The following is a 17,815-nucleotide window of genomic DNA, read 5'->3' as shown; positions in this document are numbered from 1 at the left end:
CGACCACGGTTCGAATCGCCCTTGGTACCTTACCTCTCTCTCTCTCTCTCTCTTTCATGGGGAAAGTTTGTTTGTTGTTGATGTTGTTGTTGTTCTCGCTGCTAGAAAAATGAGGTAATCCAAATTACCTTTTTTTTTTTTACTTTACTTAAATTATTATTATTATTATTATATCAAATCATTTTCAGTTTAATTACCTAAAAATCTAAAGATTTTAAATTTTACTCTCAATTTCTAAGTATTCATAGGTTCGTCCATATCAACTTTCTTAATTAACAACTTTTTAAATTTATCAGATCAATTACACGTTCGTCCATATCAACTTTCTTAATTAACAACTTTTTAAATTTATCAGATCAATTACACTCCTACTTCTTCAATTATAATACTCTTGTGTCTGATTATGCTTAAAAGGATCCGGTTAAAAGAACATTATTTGTCCCCTAATCGAATCTGGTTCAAGTAGTTGGGTTACAGTCTGACTAAGTTTTATAATCTTGGAATCTAGAGTTCGATTTCGATTTGGTGCCATGTGCCCATGTCCTTCTCTCTGTCTTTCCAATCTTCGTTACCAAAGAATTTGTTCGCTTCGGTTACACACAATATGAGGTCTTAAATTTCTTCTTTTTTTTTTTCTTCTATAAAAGTTCTTAGTAATTTTTTTTTTTGCTAAATATGTAAATATCATTTAAAATGAAAAGAGGTTTTACAATAGCAGTAATTCCTAAATAAAGTAACTTTGGCAAAAAAAAAAAAACAAGGTTACAGTAAGGTTAGAGAAAAATTTGGGGGAGATATTATCGGATCCAAAGGGACTGGAGCCTTTGCTACTTCCTTTTAGCTTCACTGGAGGTGAGAATGTTTTTGACTTCTCGATCCACGAGCTTAAAGATGATTTGGGGAGGAAGCTTTATATTGTTGTGCAGAGCATTGTTTCGCTGTCTCTAGAGGTTATAAATCACCGAATGAGCAAAGACCTTCCTTAAGAGGGAGGGTGCCGATGGGGTAGAGGTACGAATCCAGGAGAGGAGTTCTGCCCAGGAGCAGAAACACCTCTGACGCAGGGACAACCTGTTAAAGACCATATGCCATACCTGAGCAGAAAAATCACACACCAATAATAGGTGGTCCCGCGTTTCAGATGCGATAGAACAGAGACAACAAGCATCTGATTGGATCAAACCCCAGGCTACCATTCTTTGCCTGGTGGGTAGTCGATTTAGCTGGCATACCCACATGTTGAAAGCATGGCGCAGAATTGCTCCTTTGAACCAGACTATAGCGACCCAATCTTTTTTTTCCTCTCTAGGTCTCAGAGCCTCCCAGGTCCTAGCTACCGAGAAACCTTTAGTGTTAAGGTCATCCAAACACCACACATATTCATCTTGATTCGGTTCGAGTGTTGCTAAGGGCAAGGATCAAAGGTGGTCATAAATGATTGAAGCTTGATGTGATCTGGTCAAGGGAAGTCTCCATCCATTCCCATCAATAGCTTCTGCAACCTTTGCCGATAGTGGGATTCAAATAATCCTAGAGCCATAATCTCCAAGACAAGTGATGAGCGGGCCAAGGGAGGTCCAATTATCAAACCAGAAGGAGGCAGTCATCCCATTTCTTACATTGCATTTTATGAACCTCCACGCCAGCGGTCTTAAGAGCAAAAGCGTCTTCCATGTCCAGGAGTCGCTTTCATTGTTGTTCACGTACCAGAAGGAAGAATTCCTGAGGTAATGGTGTCGGTGCCAGTCTGTCCATTGAGAGACCGTATGGTCAAATAATAGCCATATTAATCTCAGGAGCAGCGTTTTATTCCATTCTGAGAGCCTTCTGAGTCCCAGACCCCCTTCCTCCTTTGGTAGACAGACCACTTCCCAAGCAACTTTTGCCCCTTTTCCTTACTCTATATTGCCAGACCAAAGGTATCTAGAGCACAAGCTTTCAATCTTTTTGATACAGCCTTTTGGCAGCAGAAAAGTTGACATCCAAAAATTTAGAGAGCCATAGATGACAGAGGCGATTAATTGTAGTCTGCCTGCAAAGGAGAGAGACTTTGTTGCCCACGATCGGAACTTACTTGAGATTTTCTCCACTAGAGGTTCATATTCCGCGATGCGCAACTTTCTGTTCATAAGGGGCATTCCCAAATACCTTATGGGGAGGGTTCCAATTGGGAAGCCATAAGCTGATATTTGTTTACGTTCGTTGCTGTCCAACCCCGCATGAAACAACTGGATTTTGTCTTTGCTGACTTTCAAACCCGACTAAGAAGCAAAATCATCTAAAGCTTCACAGATGCCATGCAGCGATGAATGTCCCCCATCAAAGAAGATCATAACATCATCTGCAAACATCAGATGGGAAATAGAGAGATCTGAGGCTTTTGGGTGGTAAAGGATGTAGCCAGCGACAAATCTTGATTTCAGGAGCTTAGAGAACACTTCCATGGCTAGAACAAACAGGTACGGGGAGAGGGAGTCTCCCTGACGTAAAACTTTTGAACTTTTGAAAAAACCTCCATTACATCCGTTGACTGACACAGTGAAAGAGGGGGTGCACATACATTGTTTGATCCAACCTATAAATCTTTCTGGAGCGTGGATTGCTCTTAAAGCAGCAATAATGAACTTCCATCGTACTGAGTCAAAAGCTTTCCTCAAGTCTACTTTCAACATTCCTCTTGGCGAGATATTTCTTCGGTTGTATCCATGAACCATTTCCATGGCCAGCAGGACGTTTTCGGCTAGGGATCTGCCTAGGAGGAAAGCGTATTGAGACGAGGAGATTACATTGGATAGGAGATTCTGGAGTCTGTTTGTCAACAGCTTTGCAACGACTTTGTAAAGAGTGTTTAAACATGAGATTGGTCTGAAGATCTTTTGTTGCCTTTTCGACAACACTCTTATGAAACTTTCCTCCTCTGAATCAGTTGACAAAATATCAGAGGAATCCTCAGCAACATCTGAATCTGATTGAGTTTGAAAATTCGAGACAGTTGCAGTCTCAGACGCCTCAGGGGGGGCATCCTGCTAGATTGGCCCGGGATCATGCTCTTTGACTCGATGAAAGAGCTGTCTGCTGAAGTCACAAGACCACTTTTGCTTTTAAAAGTCCCCTCCAACTGAATGTTCTAGTCTGGTTCAGTTGTTGCTTTAACTTTCCATTTCTTTGTAGGTGTGCCTTTGTGGTTACCAATATCGCGGGTAGGACGGTGAGGGGTACCCGGGGTCCTTGATCGTCTTCTACGCTGAGATCTATGTTTTTTGGGGGCTTCTTCATTCGACTTTGGGCATTGCTCCGAGATATGAGTGGTAGAAGAGCATATAGTGCAGGTAACCAGGGCGCTTCTGCAATGTTGTAGACTATGACCAATTTTCTTACAATGGGAGCACACCGGGGGCATACATGGGCTCGACACTAGTATCCTGACGATTTGACCTGAGTCGAACTGAGCATTAACAGCTTTCGGCAGTGGCTTCCTAGGGTCAATGATGGTGAGGACTTTTGCCACTTCCATGTTTGTATTGTTTGTGGTGGATGGGTGGAGGCACTTTGGATGACCCACCAAGCTAGCTATACTTTGCAAACCTTCTTCATGGAAGAATTGGAATGGGACGTTTCTCAACTCAAGCCAAATAGGAGCAGAGGAGAGTTCAGGTTTGGAAGGGATCCCTCTTGGCTCCCACTTTGCCACAAACATTGTTTGTCCCTCAATTTGCCACAATCTTTGATTTAAAACTCTTTGCCTAGTGGAAAAGTTAGGGATGCAGAATAGGAAAGCGTTACCTTCCATCTTGGATACTGAGATATCGCGGTATTGTCTGCTCCATATACCATTTACAATGTTGTGGATGGTTCCCTGTGATGGTGGGTCGGAATAGAACTGTCCAATGATGAAAAAATCCCAAGATTTCTCTCAATAATTTCATTGGGAATCTTGACACACAGCTCGCCGGATGGGAGGGTGAACGCTGAGTCGACCTTTTTGAGGGTTTTGGACGAGCCCTTCACCGTATCAACCCAGTTGTCTGTACTCTTGCCTTGATTGCTACCGTCGGGTTTGGTTTGGTTTTCCGCAGGGGTGGAATCAGTTACACGATTTGTTGAGTTTGTTGACTCCATGGCCTTGGCAGTAGGATTTTGAACTGGCTTGTTGGGAAATAGATTCACCGCTGGCATTTTTGAGGTGTCCAAGTCTGTCGTGGTGACAGTCGATTGGGCACAGGACGAGTGGGACATCTCCCCATGGTTTGTGTTTCGGACGACCGCGGTCTCAACACCAGAGGCGGGGCCTTCAACGGCGGAGATTTGAGGACACGAAGATGACACCAGATCTGGAACGGGCACGATTTCCAAGGAAGCACATTTGGGCAGATCTATTACTGAGGAGGACAAAAGTGTAACTGGACCAGGAGGAAGTATCGGCGGGACCTTTTGAGATGGTCCTAGAGCCTCGACTGGGACACTGTCCTTTTGGCGACTTGGAACGGGAGTGGGATTTGCTACACGAGCATGAACGAAGGCAAATTTGGAGGAACCAGGGACAATCCCACAAAGGGGCTTTCTCTTCTTTTTCGGCATCTGAGACAGAAATTTCCGACCACTGGCGTGAGGCCGGCGTTGGGGGGTAAATTTTCTACTATGAAGATTTTTGTTTTTTTGGCCGTTAATAATCATGATTTGCAGATAAAGTTTCATTAGTTACTTCAGAAAATTCCCACTCCTACATGTTAAAACGAAAAAACTCTTAAATTAACTACATAAACTCAAGAATTTTGTATAGCTTGAAGGTTTCAAAATTTGAATGAAAAAAATATATTTATCCAACAAAATAAAAACATTGATTCCAGATTATCCAAAAAAAAACAAAGAAAACTCAATATCCTTACTTAGATCTACCATTGCGGTTTCCATAAGCGTCGCTTTTGTAGTAAAATTGATCATTGCCACTACCCTCGTTTGTGTTGTCTTCTTCAATGTTAATGTGAGTGTGACTCTTATGACGACCATAGAGACCATAACCATGTCCTGTCTCTCGGACAAAAGCTGGCTCTAGCTCGTCTTCCTCATCTATCATGATTTGGTGATTCTTCGACAGCGGTAAACTATGGTTTTGATCAGTTAGTACAATTAAGGTTTGGAGCTTTCTTGCTTGTGTTTGCATAAGAAAGAGAGATAATGTGAAGAAGGTGAAACACAAAAGAGACGTGAGGTTGAGTAATTGAGCCATTTTTTGTATGGTTTATGTTAATCGATTAGAGATTATATATAATCTTATATGGTTTTTGCCATTTCTCTGTTGGAAGTTACCAAACATTATATATTCGGTTGAGTTAATTGGTCAAAATAATTAGACATACCATGTAAAATAAAAAGAAATGATTGAGTTGCCAAAAAAAAAGAAAAAATTAGAAGAGAAAGCGACGAAAAGAGACTACAGACTTTCATTAGTTTGGTTGCTTGATTTGCGGTAAAGCAGATGGAATGATCGACCACCGAAAGTATGTAATGTTGTTACACGGTTTAAAAAAAAAATGTTTATACATCCTATTTTACCTAAATTAGATAGATACAAACTAGCGGCAATATGTTTTTTATATCAACCAACGGTAATTAAAAAACAAGACCACATCACAATTTTGCGATATATGTATGTGAATGTTTGTATCTATTTCTTATATATATACTCCTATAACAATCAATTTAATGTTGCTAAACTAGTAATATGTACATTTGCAAGTCTAAGAATATGGCTCATAATCTCACTCTCAACAACAAATATGAACATCTTAGCATATGTATGGTGAATGAAACGGATTAAAGGCAGCTCATGATTCAAGTAACCTATTTGTCACAAAAACCCAGCGCGTTCATTGCTAGCTGTTCTAGGAATACACATTCGGCTATGTTGATGACTCCATACTTTTCAGTAACCAAACTCGTAAGTCTTTGGAAAAACCTAAAACAGAGACTTAGAAGCATTCGATTTTTAGGTATCCCTAAAATAACTTCTCGTTTGTAAAAATATTTACGCAATTGTTCATAGAACCGTCGGATTTTTTCTCTAGTTTTTAAATATAATTAAACATGTTATTAAAGTTCAATGACATGTTTTAATTATATTTATATCATATGCTTTCAAAAAATCATTGTTTTAGATTATTTGTGTTGACTTTTCGCGTGTCATTTGCTCGTCGTTTGTTGTATTTCAATTTAGTTTCTATACTTAACACTTACGAAAACAATCACAGTCTTTTTATTAGTTATATTTATAGTTTTTTTTTTCAACCATTAGGCCACAACTGGCCGGCCCATTAGCCAAATTCCTACATTCGTAGGAGCCGGGACTCGATCCCGGATGTGATGGCACCTTATACAAATGGACTTACCTCCTGCCACTGCACTAAGATCACTTCACTTTTATTTATAGTTTTTCATTTAGTTCTTTTTTTTTTTGCCTTTTTGCTTTTTGATTGAATCATTTCAAATTTCTTTGAATTTCAATTTAGTTTATATGGTTTTCAATTTTGCTTATTTTTAAAAAATCAAATAATTTTGTCGTTGATTCTCATTTTGTGTGTGTATATTCACACCCACCAACATTAATAATAATTCAAAAAAAAAAAATGGGTGTTAAAATAACAAATTGAAAAAGGTCGAAGTATCAAATATTGACACCTACTAACGATGTCCATACAACTGTCGTTTATACGCTTATGTATTAAAAAAAAAATTATAGCCGTTAGTGATATTGTATCTTCTTCTTCTCTTTAATTCTGAATATATAATAAATAACTGAACATTAAAAAAAAATTGAGAAGGAGCCGAGAAAACTAAAACGCCTATTGTTCCATCTCTTCGTCTCTCCTTCCTTCTCTCTCTCACGGTCTCTCCTAGTTCCATGGCATGCTTTGGGGCTATGTTTAAGTATGAAAGCAGCAACAACAGAGGAATCAACCGTTACTATGGGTGAGGAGAGACGGAAGACGAGACTCGCCGAGTCAAGCCAAGCCCAGCGTGAGTTCTTTTCTCCATCTTTGGTGTTTGAATTTTTAGATTCTATGAATTGATTTCGATTTCGTTGATTTCTTAACATCAACAGCTTGATTAGGATTTCAGTTTTGTTGATTTTGATTCTCTAATCGGATAATCCAAAATTAGGTTTTGATTTTAATTTTGTTGATTTTTTAACAACTACGGTTTCAATTTCATTTATTTTGATTCTCTAATCTTAGAATCCGAACTAGTGTTTGATTTTAAAAATCTTAGGGTTTCGGAACGAATTGGATTTTTTTCATATCTCTGCTCTAGATTTGCGGTTCCTAAAATCTTATATATGACTTTAAGTTCTCTTTAACTTTAATGCAGATTCGGTTCCTTAAAACCAAAGCAAGGTAGAAGATTTATCCATGCTGAATATATTTCCCTGAACATGGGCTAATTGGAGATATCTGTTGAATTGGTGAAGGGGGTTTAACCAAAGTAACGAATGGCGCAAAAGGGGGTTTTCTCTGAGTACATTATCGTCCATCAAGTTATGCATAGGTCAACTCAAGGAACTGTTGTGAGGCAGTTAAAGTTTGCTACAGTATCTTGGTGGAGCTAAACACAAATGCCTCTTCTCAATCGAGGTAATCTAAATTACCTCTCTGAAATGTCCCATCTTTAAGTCCATGTCCCTGTCCCTGTCCCTGTCCATGATGGTAGAATGATAACAAATGCCTAGGGTTGGTCCTCTCTGAATGTCACTGTCCCTAATGAAAACGAGATTGTCCCCGGTTCTATAATATCTCGGGTTCCTAGTCACCGAGCTGAAACAAATGCCTCGTGCTGCTAAGGTAATTTTAATTACCTCTCTTAAGGTCCATGTCTCTATCCCTGATGGTAGAATGATAACAAATGCCTCTCTGAATGTCCCATCTTAAAGTCCCTGTCCCTGGCCATGATGGTAGAATGATAACAAATGCCTCGGGTTGCTCGAGGTAATCTAAATTACCTCTCTGAATGTCCCTCTCCCTGTCCATGTCCCTGATGGTAGTATGAAAACAAATGCCTCGTGTTGATTGAGGTAATCAAAATTACCTCTTTGAATGTCCATGTCCCTGTCCCTGATGGTAGAATGAAAACAAATGCCTCGTGTTGGTCCCTGTCCCTAATGAAAATGACTGTCCCAGTTCTGTGTAGATTCTCGTGTTCCTAGTAACCGAGCTGAAAAAATGCCTCATGTTGGTTCAGGTAATTTAAATTACCTCTCTGAATGTCCCTGATGGTAGGCTCTGCAGTCCCAGCTTCTTAAATACTCGGGTTCCTAGTCACCCAATGTAAAAACAAATGCCTCGTCTATGAAATAGCTTGAGATCCTAGTCACTCAAGCCAAAAAAAATGTCCTTATGGTAAAACGCAAGTGAGGGTTCCTAGTCACCAGAGCGAAAAGAACAAATGCCTCGACTCGGTATGAGATCCTTGTTGCTCATGCAACTGGGATTTCCATTAGTGTGGGGGTTTCGCCATCTAACCCAAAAACAAATGCCCCCGTATGAGATTGAGGGTTCCTAGTCACCTGAGTGAAAAGAACAAATGCCTCGACTCGGTATGAGAATGAGATATCTCGTTAGAAATACTTATGCCGAAAGTGAACTCCTAAATTACGCAAATCAGGTAGTTCCTTACCCTTATCTCTTGACTTGCTTAAAACAGCTCTGCAAAATCAATATACTGTATGTGAATTCAGATATGTAAATTTCTGTTTCTTCTATATCTGATGTCTTTTTATATTCAGTTTCGTTATAATATTGTTTCTAAACTGAGTCCTCTTCTTTTTTTCTGGCGTCTAAAACATTCATGGTTTTGCAGACACTTACATAGATCTTCTAACATCACATTTTTTTTGCGCAGGCTGTTGTTCCTCGGTTTCCAAAGATCATCATCAGGTTATTTTCAGGGTAGACTCTTCGGTTTATATTCTTCCTCATATTCCCATTTTAAGAATTGGAATCAGGCTGTTAAAATTATGCATATTGCCTTTGCTTAAACTTGTCTCTAGTTCAATTAGAAAGTAGATCATTCTATAAGTTGTTACTGTTACTATAAAAAGATAGTAAATCACTTGATAATTATAACTCCTTTTCTAATCTTTGTGCTCATATAATTATAGAGCAGATTGTTAAGTTCTAACACTTTTTTAACTTGCTAACTGATAGTTTTGTTTGTCAAAATTCCATCAAGGATTGAGTTTGTTGAGTTCTTTAGGTGACTAGAGCTAATTAAAATGGTTCAACTCATGTTTACACATGTGATTCTCTGTTGAAATTTTATTCCTGTAAATTGTCAATTTTAATATATTGTAGGATCTTGATATCTTTATACAAATATAGAAAGCTGCATTTTTTTCTATTATTTGTGGCATTCAAGTTCGTCTAGAAAGCCATTCAATTACTTGTAGTATGAGTGATACAATGTTTTCCTGTGCTTTCATTTAAGTGTAGCCGTGTAGATAAATATGTGACAGCTGAATGTTGTTCTGGAAGATCGTATAGTTGTGTCTGCTTACTATATCTTGTGTTGTGTTAAGTAGTGTTCACAATATTGATTGAGCAGTATCTTCTCTGAGCAGTATTTTTTGTGATGGTTCATATTTGATTCTTAGAGAACCTCATTGTTGTACCCACGATCTGTCATCTCGGGCAATAGGCAAAGGGCCTAGGCCAGGCGCATCTAATGGACCAAGAGCGTATTACTGATTGGCCCATCAGGCCCAGAGAAAGGAAGAGAGCGCGGAGATGCTTCGTGTTGGTCAGCTCGCAGCTCGGGCTTGGTCAAAGATTCCCGCATTCAAGAGGATTAATTAGGATACGCAAATCGTGCCCTATTAATTATGCATTAATTAGGTAATAAATTGGTCAGTATAAATATGTAAGGGGGGAGATATTCAAACACTCTCAATTCAGTTCGGAACCTCCAACGGCGATAAGCTCCTCCGTATTCAAAATCACTTCGGAAAGAGAGAATTGAACTCGGTTCTCACATTTGGCGCTAGAAGGAGGGGGAGAAATCGCCTGACTCTTATTAGTTTCGACTTCATATATAAATCCACTACACACAACCACCGCTGTGACAACCGACTCTCCCAATCAGGCATCCCTGGAGGTGATCCAGAAGCTCTTGCAGGACTTGTCTGAGAAGTCCGATCGTCAGCAAGCCGCTTCCGCCGCTCTTACCGAACGTTTTGACAGCTTGGAGGGTCAGGTCTCCACCCGTTTGGAGGAAGTCACGACGTCCGTAGCTGACCTCTAAGCCTCCCACCGCGCGTACGCCGATCGGGTTGATTTCCTGTCCTCCGACCAAAACCCACATCGACGTGCTTTGGATTTTTCCAGTGTTACTCCACCTTCCACCTCCCAAGTGGCAGCAACAAATGTCACTCCGGGAGATTCATTCCCACCTCAAATCAATACGCAAACAGCGCCACTGCTGGTTGGCAATGGCCACACTCCGGTTCAGCCCGGTGTCGCCAAATCTTCCGAGGTCCCAGTCCGTCTTCCTCTCCCTGTGGATGGAAACACTTCGACTCCGGGGTATGTTACCAATCCCGAGATCTTCCGCATGCAGAGCGAAATCCGGGACATGCGGTCCGTGATGCACAGTGCAACCACTTCAGCTCCGGATATCTTTCGCGTGATCGAGGAGTCGACGCGAACTCGTTTTTCCGATCAAATATCCCGAGTCCGCATCAAAGCTACTGGCAAAATTAAGTTCTCGAGCTACGAAGGAAAAGGAGATCCGACCAATCATCTCAAGACCTTCTTGTTGACAGCTAGCCGGGTGGACCTCGAGCCTCACGAAGCAGACGCTGGGTATTGCAAGCTGTTTGCAGAAACGTTTTGTAGACCGGTACTACTTTGGTTCGCGTCTTTAGCAGCCGGCTCCATAACAAACTTCACCGAGCTGTCAACCTTGTTTGTCAAGCAGTATTCTAGCTTAATCGAAACCGCGGTGACAGATGCTCAGCTTTGGAACTTAAGCCAAAAGGCTGGAGAGTCTCTCCGGTCTTACATAACAAAGTTCAAGGAGATCCAGGTCAAGATTCCAGGACTCTCGGACTCCACAGCTCTGGCCGCGCTTAAGAACGGCCTCTGGCACGAATCTCGCTTCCGCGAAGAGTTGTCCGTGAATCGGTTCCCAACCATTCAGGACGCGTTACACCGGGCATCGAACAGGATAGTCGCAGAGGAAGACAAAATCGCCGCTGCACAAAAACAAAACGCTCCGCCTACAGGAAAACCACGGTTCGAAGCGCCCGCCAAAAAGACTCCGCCTACGACTCCAAAGTCTGGTCCGAGCACGTTCGCAGTCACTCAATCTCCTAAAAAGAATTCTCCAAAGAGTTCACCGTCCAAACCTCCATTTTCACCGCGCTCCAAGTAACAAGTGGGTCCGAGATGAGGACACGTACTGCGAGCTCCATAAAACCAACAGTCATTCCACTCGTGACTGCAAGAAGCTGATGCACCTCCTCGCAGAAAAATATGTGGCGGGAGAAATGCCAAATGTAACGATCGAGGAGTTGGAGCAGAAAGCGACTCCCGAGATGGACGAAGATGCTCCACCTCCGAAAAAACCGAAGCAATCTGACGGCAATGCAGCCCCCAAGAAAAGAATAGACGTGATAATGGGAGGATTGCGACTCTTTCGAAACTCCATCACTGCGATCAAAGACCATCAGCGAAAGCTCACCAGCCCTCAGCCGAAGCGAGCTTACTTCAATGGGTCAAAGAAGATGTTAAATTTCCAGATGGGTATGTAGCTGATTTAGCTAGTTGTGCAGACATCAAGGATGGAAAGTTTTCAGGAATGAAAAGTCATGATTGCCATGTCTTTATAGAACGATTGCTTCCATTTGTGTTTGCAGAGTTGTTACCACGTGACGTCCATCTTGCAATATCAGGTAAAAATTTGATATCTATATATAGCAATTTAATTTTTTATATATGTCAAATTAATTAATGATTTTATTTATATATTGTAGGGATTGGATCATTTTTCCGTGACTTATGCAGTCGATCATTGGAGATAAGTCATGTCCAAGTCCTGAAAGCGAATATTGTGATGATTTTGTGCAATTTGGAGAAAATATTCCCACCTTCGTTCTTTGATGTCATGGAGCACCTTCCTGTACATCTACCATACGAAGCCGAACTTGGTGGTCCAGTCCAGTATAGGTGGATGTATCCCTTCGAAAGGTTTTTCAAACGCTTGAAAGGGAAGGCGAAGAACAAAAGATATCCAGCGGGATCAATCGTTCAATCATATATTAATGATGAGATATCATACTTCTTAGAACACTACTTTGCTTCAACCATTTCTACAGCTAGTAGAAGGAGGTATTTCATACTTACATTATAATATATAATGGTCTTTTAAATTAACATGTAAGGCTACTTAAAGTTTTAAATATTTTTCAGGTCATTGCGATATGATGCGGGTGAGGTTCCTGTATATCTAGTACCCGTACCAGATATATTCACTCAAATCGGTCGTCCTAGTGGCCAAGTTACAGAGTTTTGGCTGTCTGATAAAGATCAAAAATGCGCACATGCATATGTATTGCGGAATTGTGATTACTTTCGTCCCCTAGAGAGGTATATGTTTCAGATTATTTTTATAGCAATTTCTCTTCAATATATTTATGGATTAATTGTCTTCTATATGTTGGGAAAAACAGTGTGTTGGACGATCAAATTCGGTATGAATATCCAGAACTCACTGATGATGAAGTCACATCGAAAAGAGATGAAGATTTTAGCGATTGAGTTTGCCAATATGTAAGTATATGTAAATAGTTTAATATAAAAAAATATTTTAATGAATGGGTTCACTTCCGACAATTTATATTTATTTCTTCTGTAGGTGTCTACAATGAAACATATCCAAAGTTTTTCTCCATGGGTTCATGAATTGGTTGATGGTCCAGAAAACAAAGTCAAGTCGTGGCCCATGTATTTTACCAGAGGTTACATGTTTCACACGCGTGAACACGGGCAGACGAAAAAGATAATGAATTATGGGGTATGTGTCCGAGGGCAAAATTATTCTGAAGCATCTATGGAGGATGATTTTTTTGGGACCGTTGAAAACATAATCGAGCTCGAGTATCCTGGCATTATTAACCTAAAGATAACACTTTTCTACTGTGACTGGTTTGACCCAACGGTTGGCATGACAAATACCGAAAATACCGAAAATACCGAAAATTACGAACTTTTTATTGGTTAAGTTTCTTTTCACTAAATATTTTAATTAATTTACTATATAGGTTCTCAAGCTAATTAATTAATATGTTCTGTTTCTTTATATAGGTTCTCAAGCTGATCAAGTGTGTTATCTGTCATATCCATACACTAAACGACCTCGCAAATCGTGGCTTACAGTATGCAAAGTTAATCCGAGGAATGTTGTTCAAGGGAAGTTTAACGATGATGATTTGGTTATATTGCAACAAACTGTTATTGAGGTAACTCCGACTTTGGTTGAAAAAATCATCATTGAGAGTTTAGTCGACGAGAGTCATCAAGATGAACCAATCGATTTTGAGATAGAAGATGGTGAAGGAGAAGACGAATTTCAATGTAACTTGTCAACATCCGAAGATGAAGATGAAGATGAAGAACTTGCATATGAAGCCTAAATGTGCATCTGATTTGTAAAATATTGTCTCTATGTTAAAATCAAATAAACTTATTTCAATTATAGTAAAACTTAATAGCTTGATTAATCTGGAAATTTGCAAGTAAAATTAGTATCTTAAAGTAAAATATAGTCACAAAAGAGTCGCACATTAGCGACCGTTTAGTAACTAAACAATATAGCAACGTTTCGCTTTGCAACCGTATTGCGACGAATAAGCGACTAACACCTGAATTAGCAACGTTTGTGCGACTCTTTTCCCACTCTTGTTATTTTTGGGAATTAAATTTCATTTTTGAGATGTATGTACATCCTTAGATATACATTTATACTTGTATTTGACTGAATTTAGTAACTAAAACTTTTTTAAGGTCATAAATTTCAATGTTAACAATGAATACATGCATATGTTCCAAAGCCATCTTTGTAAAAACATGTCACCATGGAAGAATGTGTAGGACTTTAGGAAAATGTAATTCTTATGTTTTAAAAGCAATGTTTTACATGCTCTTCCTATTTTAGATACTCTTTACTACTAGTATGAGTGATGTATGGATGCAAATAAGCTCCTAATGTGTGAAAATCAAACTTTTAAATTGACTAGTAAAATACAGTCACAAAAGAGTAACACTTTGCCACTACTTTGCAACTGTCTTGAGACTGCTTTGAAACCGTATTGCGACGAATAAGCGACTAACACCTGAATTAGCAACGTTTGTGCGACTCTTTTCCCACTCTTGTTATTTTTGGGAATTAAATTTCATTTTTGAGATGTATGTACATCCTTAGATATACATTTATACTTGTATTTGACTGAATTTAGTAACTAAAACTTTTTTAAGGTCATAAATTTCAATGTTAACACTTTGCCATAAAATCAAACTTTTAAATTGACTAGTAAAATACAGTCACAAAAGAGTAGCACTTTGCCATTACTTTGCAACTGTCTTGAGACTGCTTTGCAATTGTTGCTACTGTTTTTACGACTGTTTTGCCACCCTGTTTTGGCGGTTTATGTTCCCACCAATAATTTTGGGAAATTTGTCTAATTATTTACGCGTTTTTTTTCCCCCAAAAATTTAATACTGCGACTCTTTTGCGACTACATTGCGACGTTGTTTCGTTAATAACTAGGTAAACACTTAAACGTTTTAACACTTCTTATTTTCTTTTTCAATCGATCTAGGGTTTTTTCTCTCAAACCTCTTCACTCTCCTTCTCTCTCAAACACATCGATCTCTCCTTCTCTCTCAATCTCTCAATCATCTATCGCTTTCTCTTTAAATCTTTTTCTTCTTCTCTCTCTCTCTCTCAATCGTCGATCCGATGCCTCCTAAGACCAAGGGTGCTTCCAGAGGTCGCGGTGGCAGAACCGCCACCGGTGTCCGAATCTTCAATGGTAGCAGAACCTCTTCTCATTCGTCGAACCCTTCTGAACGCACACACTCTGCGACACAGTCTGCAACCCATTCACATCAAAGCCGTCCTTCACAATTTCCCCCGACTAATCCAGCGCCAATAAGTAGTCCATTGCCGACTACAGATCCACCGTCGTTCACAAATCAACCGTCGAGGACAAACCAACCGTCGAGTAGTCATCCACCGTCGAGGACAAACCAACCGTCGAGTAGTCATCCACCGTCGAGGACAAATCAACCGTCGAGTAGTCATCCACCGCGGAGGATAGTTACACCGCCTCCGATTCCTCAACAAGCGCCTCTTCATGTTCCTCACCCTCAACCGCAACTGGAGCTTGTTCAGGAGGGAGATAACGGCGAAGAAGAAAACGAGGAGGAACAAAACCCTAATCAAAATGTCGATCACTACCAAGATCTGTTAGATGGTTTGCTAGCTCTTCCAGGCCGAGAACATCTACCACTCCTGTCTCAGCATCCTATCCCTGGAGTCGAAACTCTTTGGTATAAACACTCTCTCCTCTTGTAATTTTTCTTTAAGTATACACGGTATGTCACAAAGAATCTTAAAGCATGAATGTGTTCAATAGTTTGATCTTTAAGTATACTCGGTAACACTCTCTCCTCTTGCGGTAATAGGTTCACTAATCGGTTGTTGTTTGATGTTCAATAGTTTGATCATGTTCAGTAATCGGTTGTTATTAGATATTCAATAGTTTCAATAGGTTGTTGGTTCATATTTTCAAGTAGACTTACTCAGTTAATGTAACAGGTTTAACCGGCACAAAGGAAAGATTTCTCAAGTCATTGCTGGAATCTTAAGGCGAAAGTTTGATGGGCCTTACTACAGTTGGAAGGTTACTCCACAACGCATTCAAGAGCGATACTTCAGGACATTTGCGGTAAGTCAAATTATAGTTTTGACAATGCTTTAAACACTTAACTCTATATATATGAATTGGTCAGTTTGCTAACTTAAATGTTTTGTGTTATTGTAGCGGAACTATAATTGGGATATCGGGATTACTGAGCTAGTTAAAGAAGGTTTCTTGAAGATAGCAAAGAACAGGATGAAAGGCATTGTCAGTCAAGTTAGGAGGAGTGGTGTACAACCACCATGGATTGGTGATAAAGTATGGCCTATTATGTGCGAATATTGGAACACCCCTGATGCCATTGAGAGGAGTGAGAATGCTTCTCAATGCAGAAACTCGGACCGTGGAGGCCTTGGAGTGCACAAACACTTAGCTGGTCAGAAATCATATGTACAAATTCATCAAGAAATGGTAACACTTCTCTTTCCATCCACTTCACCTCAAAGTTTTTCTAAAATTTTCATAATTTAATGTGTTTCACTATCATTGTAGGAGGAAGAGCTGGGGCGCCTGTATCACTGGTCGAAGTGTTTCTTAAAACACACACTCGGCCAGATGGATCATTTGTGGATCAAAAAGCCAAACAAGTTGCTGAGACCTATGAGAAGACCATAGAAGACAGACAAACTGACACGGACAATGATGGTCCAGATGGTTCAGAGAGTTCAACACATCGAACTCTTTCCCTTGAAGAAAGAAATGAAATCTTCCTTGAGGTAATTCGTTTGTCTTTTGTGTGTGATTTTTCTTTGTCAATTTTGGTTTCTTAATGTGAATGATGATTGATGTTTATTCTTAGATTAACAGTCTCCTGGTTTTCTTAAATTTTTTTAATGAGCTATGCTTAGGAACCTAGAAGATTTGATGTTGATTCTGCATTTAGTTTTCTGGTTTGAGCTGATTAGCGAATGTTTATCTTTTGGTTTAGTGTACTCAAACAGATAACAGAGGTAACCCATTTGGCCTTGGATCACTTGTTGAGACACTAAGGAAAGGAAAAAGGAAAGAGAGTTATGCGAGCTCTTCTGCAGAAACTCTTGCGGAGCTTCAAGATCAACTTCGGCGCAAGATATCTGAACATGAGTCTGAGAATGCACGACGTGATCAGGAACACCGAGAGTCTCAAGCTGTGATCAACAAGCTTGTCCTCTTCATCTCTGAAAAAATTCCTGAATACTCAGCTTTTACGGTTCCTCCTCCTGCAGCCACCCAACCAGCTATCGCCCTTACAACCACTGCACAACCCATCGATCGAGGCACCACACCACCCTCCAGTCCAGCTGCACAACCCACCGATGGAGGCACAACACCAGATGCCAATACCCCTACCTCTAATACTTCTTCCAACTAAACTTCTAATTCCCCTTTTCTTTATGTATGAACTTGCTTTTGATATTGTTTCTTGGATGTTTAGGATGATCTTTTGTTTTGGATGATAAGTTTGCTTGTGTGGTAGTTTCAATCATCATTCCTTTTGATTATTAGCATTTCAAATTCCCAAATTAATCACAATTAGGATTGCTAAAACGTTTCGGATTTGTGACTAAACCAATTAAAAAATGTGACTCTTTTGTGACTATACCAATTCAAATAATGTGACTATTTTGTGACTAAACCAATTCACAAAATAGTGGCACAATAGTTACTAAACACGAACTCCTTAGCGACTACAAAAACAGTCTTAACATAGTCGCAAAAATAAACGACTAATTTGCGACTCAATTGCTACTAAACTAAAACACACTTTGCAACCCTTTTGGGACTAATACGTCGTCCTTAATCTGTCGCTAAACCCAGACTCTACCGTTAATCCCAAAACGGTCATAAACATACGACTATTATACG

General features: G+C 39.8%; 1 protein-coding gene, 2 long non-coding RNA genes and 1 pseudogene across 5 annotated transcripts; 3 read left to right on the top strand and 1 right to left on the bottom strand.

The window, feature by feature from the left end:
- Positions 1-745: 745 nt before the first annotated feature.
- On the bottom strand, positions 746-5,287 carry LOC147919803 (uncharacterized). Its single transcript, XR_015592464.1, has 2 exons — positions 4,887-5,287; positions 746-4,720 (listed from the first exon to the last, which is right to left on the bottom strand). It is a non-coding gene; the product is annotated as an uncharacterized LOC147919803 (long non-coding RNA).
- Positions 5,288-6,812: 1,525 nt separating this feature from the next.
- LOC104771872 (uncharacterized) lies at positions 6,813-9,140 on the top strand. 2 transcript variants are annotated; one of them, XR_015593078.1, is made up of 7 exons: positions 6,813-7,014; positions 7,366-7,391; positions 7,466-7,628; positions 7,724-7,835; positions 7,925-8,065; positions 8,172-8,655; positions 8,893-9,140. It is a non-coding gene; the product is annotated as an uncharacterized LOC104771872 (long non-coding RNA). The 2 variants fall into 2 exon arrangements; XR_015593079.1 differs by lacking the exons at positions 7,724-7,835; positions 7,925-8,065 and having other exon boundaries at positions 8,233-8,655.
- Positions 9,141-11,549: 2,409 nt separating this feature from the next.
- LOC109127920 (uncharacterized) lies at positions 11,550-13,808 on the top strand. 2 transcript variants are annotated; one of them, XM_087505351.1, is made up of 4 exons: positions 11,550-11,941; positions 12,023-12,377; positions 12,459-12,635; positions 12,719-12,820. In XM_087505351.1, exons 1-4 carry the CDS (start codon positions 11,848-11,850, stop codon positions 12,804-12,806), a joined length of 714 nt encoding a protein of 237 aa, XP_087361477.1. In that variant the 5' UTR covers positions 11,550-11,847; the 3' UTR covers positions 12,807-12,820. The 2 variants fall into 2 exon arrangements, with proteins under 2 accessions (XP_087361477.1, XP_087361478.1); XM_087505352.1 differs by lacking the exons at positions 11,550-11,941; positions 12,023-12,377 and adding exons at positions 12,904-13,264; positions 13,353-13,808 and having other exon boundaries at positions 12,496-12,635; positions 12,719-12,818.
- Positions 13,809-15,006: 1,198 nt separating this feature from the next.
- LOC147919802 (uncharacterized) lies at positions 15,007-17,321 on the top strand (annotated as a pseudogene).
- Positions 17,322-17,815: the final 494 nt, after the last annotated feature.

This window comes from Camelina sativa, chromosome 20 (genome assembly GCF_030686135.1).
Source record: "Camelina sativa cultivar CO46 ecotype springtype chromosome 20, ASM3068613v1".
Taxonomy (NCBI): Eukaryota; Viridiplantae; Streptophyta; class Magnoliopsida; order Brassicales; family Brassicaceae; genus Camelina; species Camelina sativa.
Note: the sequence above shows the minus strand (reverse complement) of the source record. Positions and strands in the feature narration are given on the sequence as shown.

Bases quoted from the DNA above. Each gene is read 5' to 3' on its own strand.
- LOC109127920 (XM_087505351.1), top strand. From the start codon at position 11,848: ATGAAAAGTCATGATTGCCATGTCTTTATAGAACGATTGCTTCCATTT. The intron at 11,942-12,022 runs GTAAAAATTTGA...TATATATTGTAG, and splicing joins CGTCCATCTTGCAATATCAG to GGATTGGATCATTTTTCCGT. The intron at 12,636-12,718 runs GTATATGTTTCA...TGGGAAAAACAG, and splicing joins TACTTTCGTCCCCTAGAGAG to TGTGTTGGACGATCAAATTC.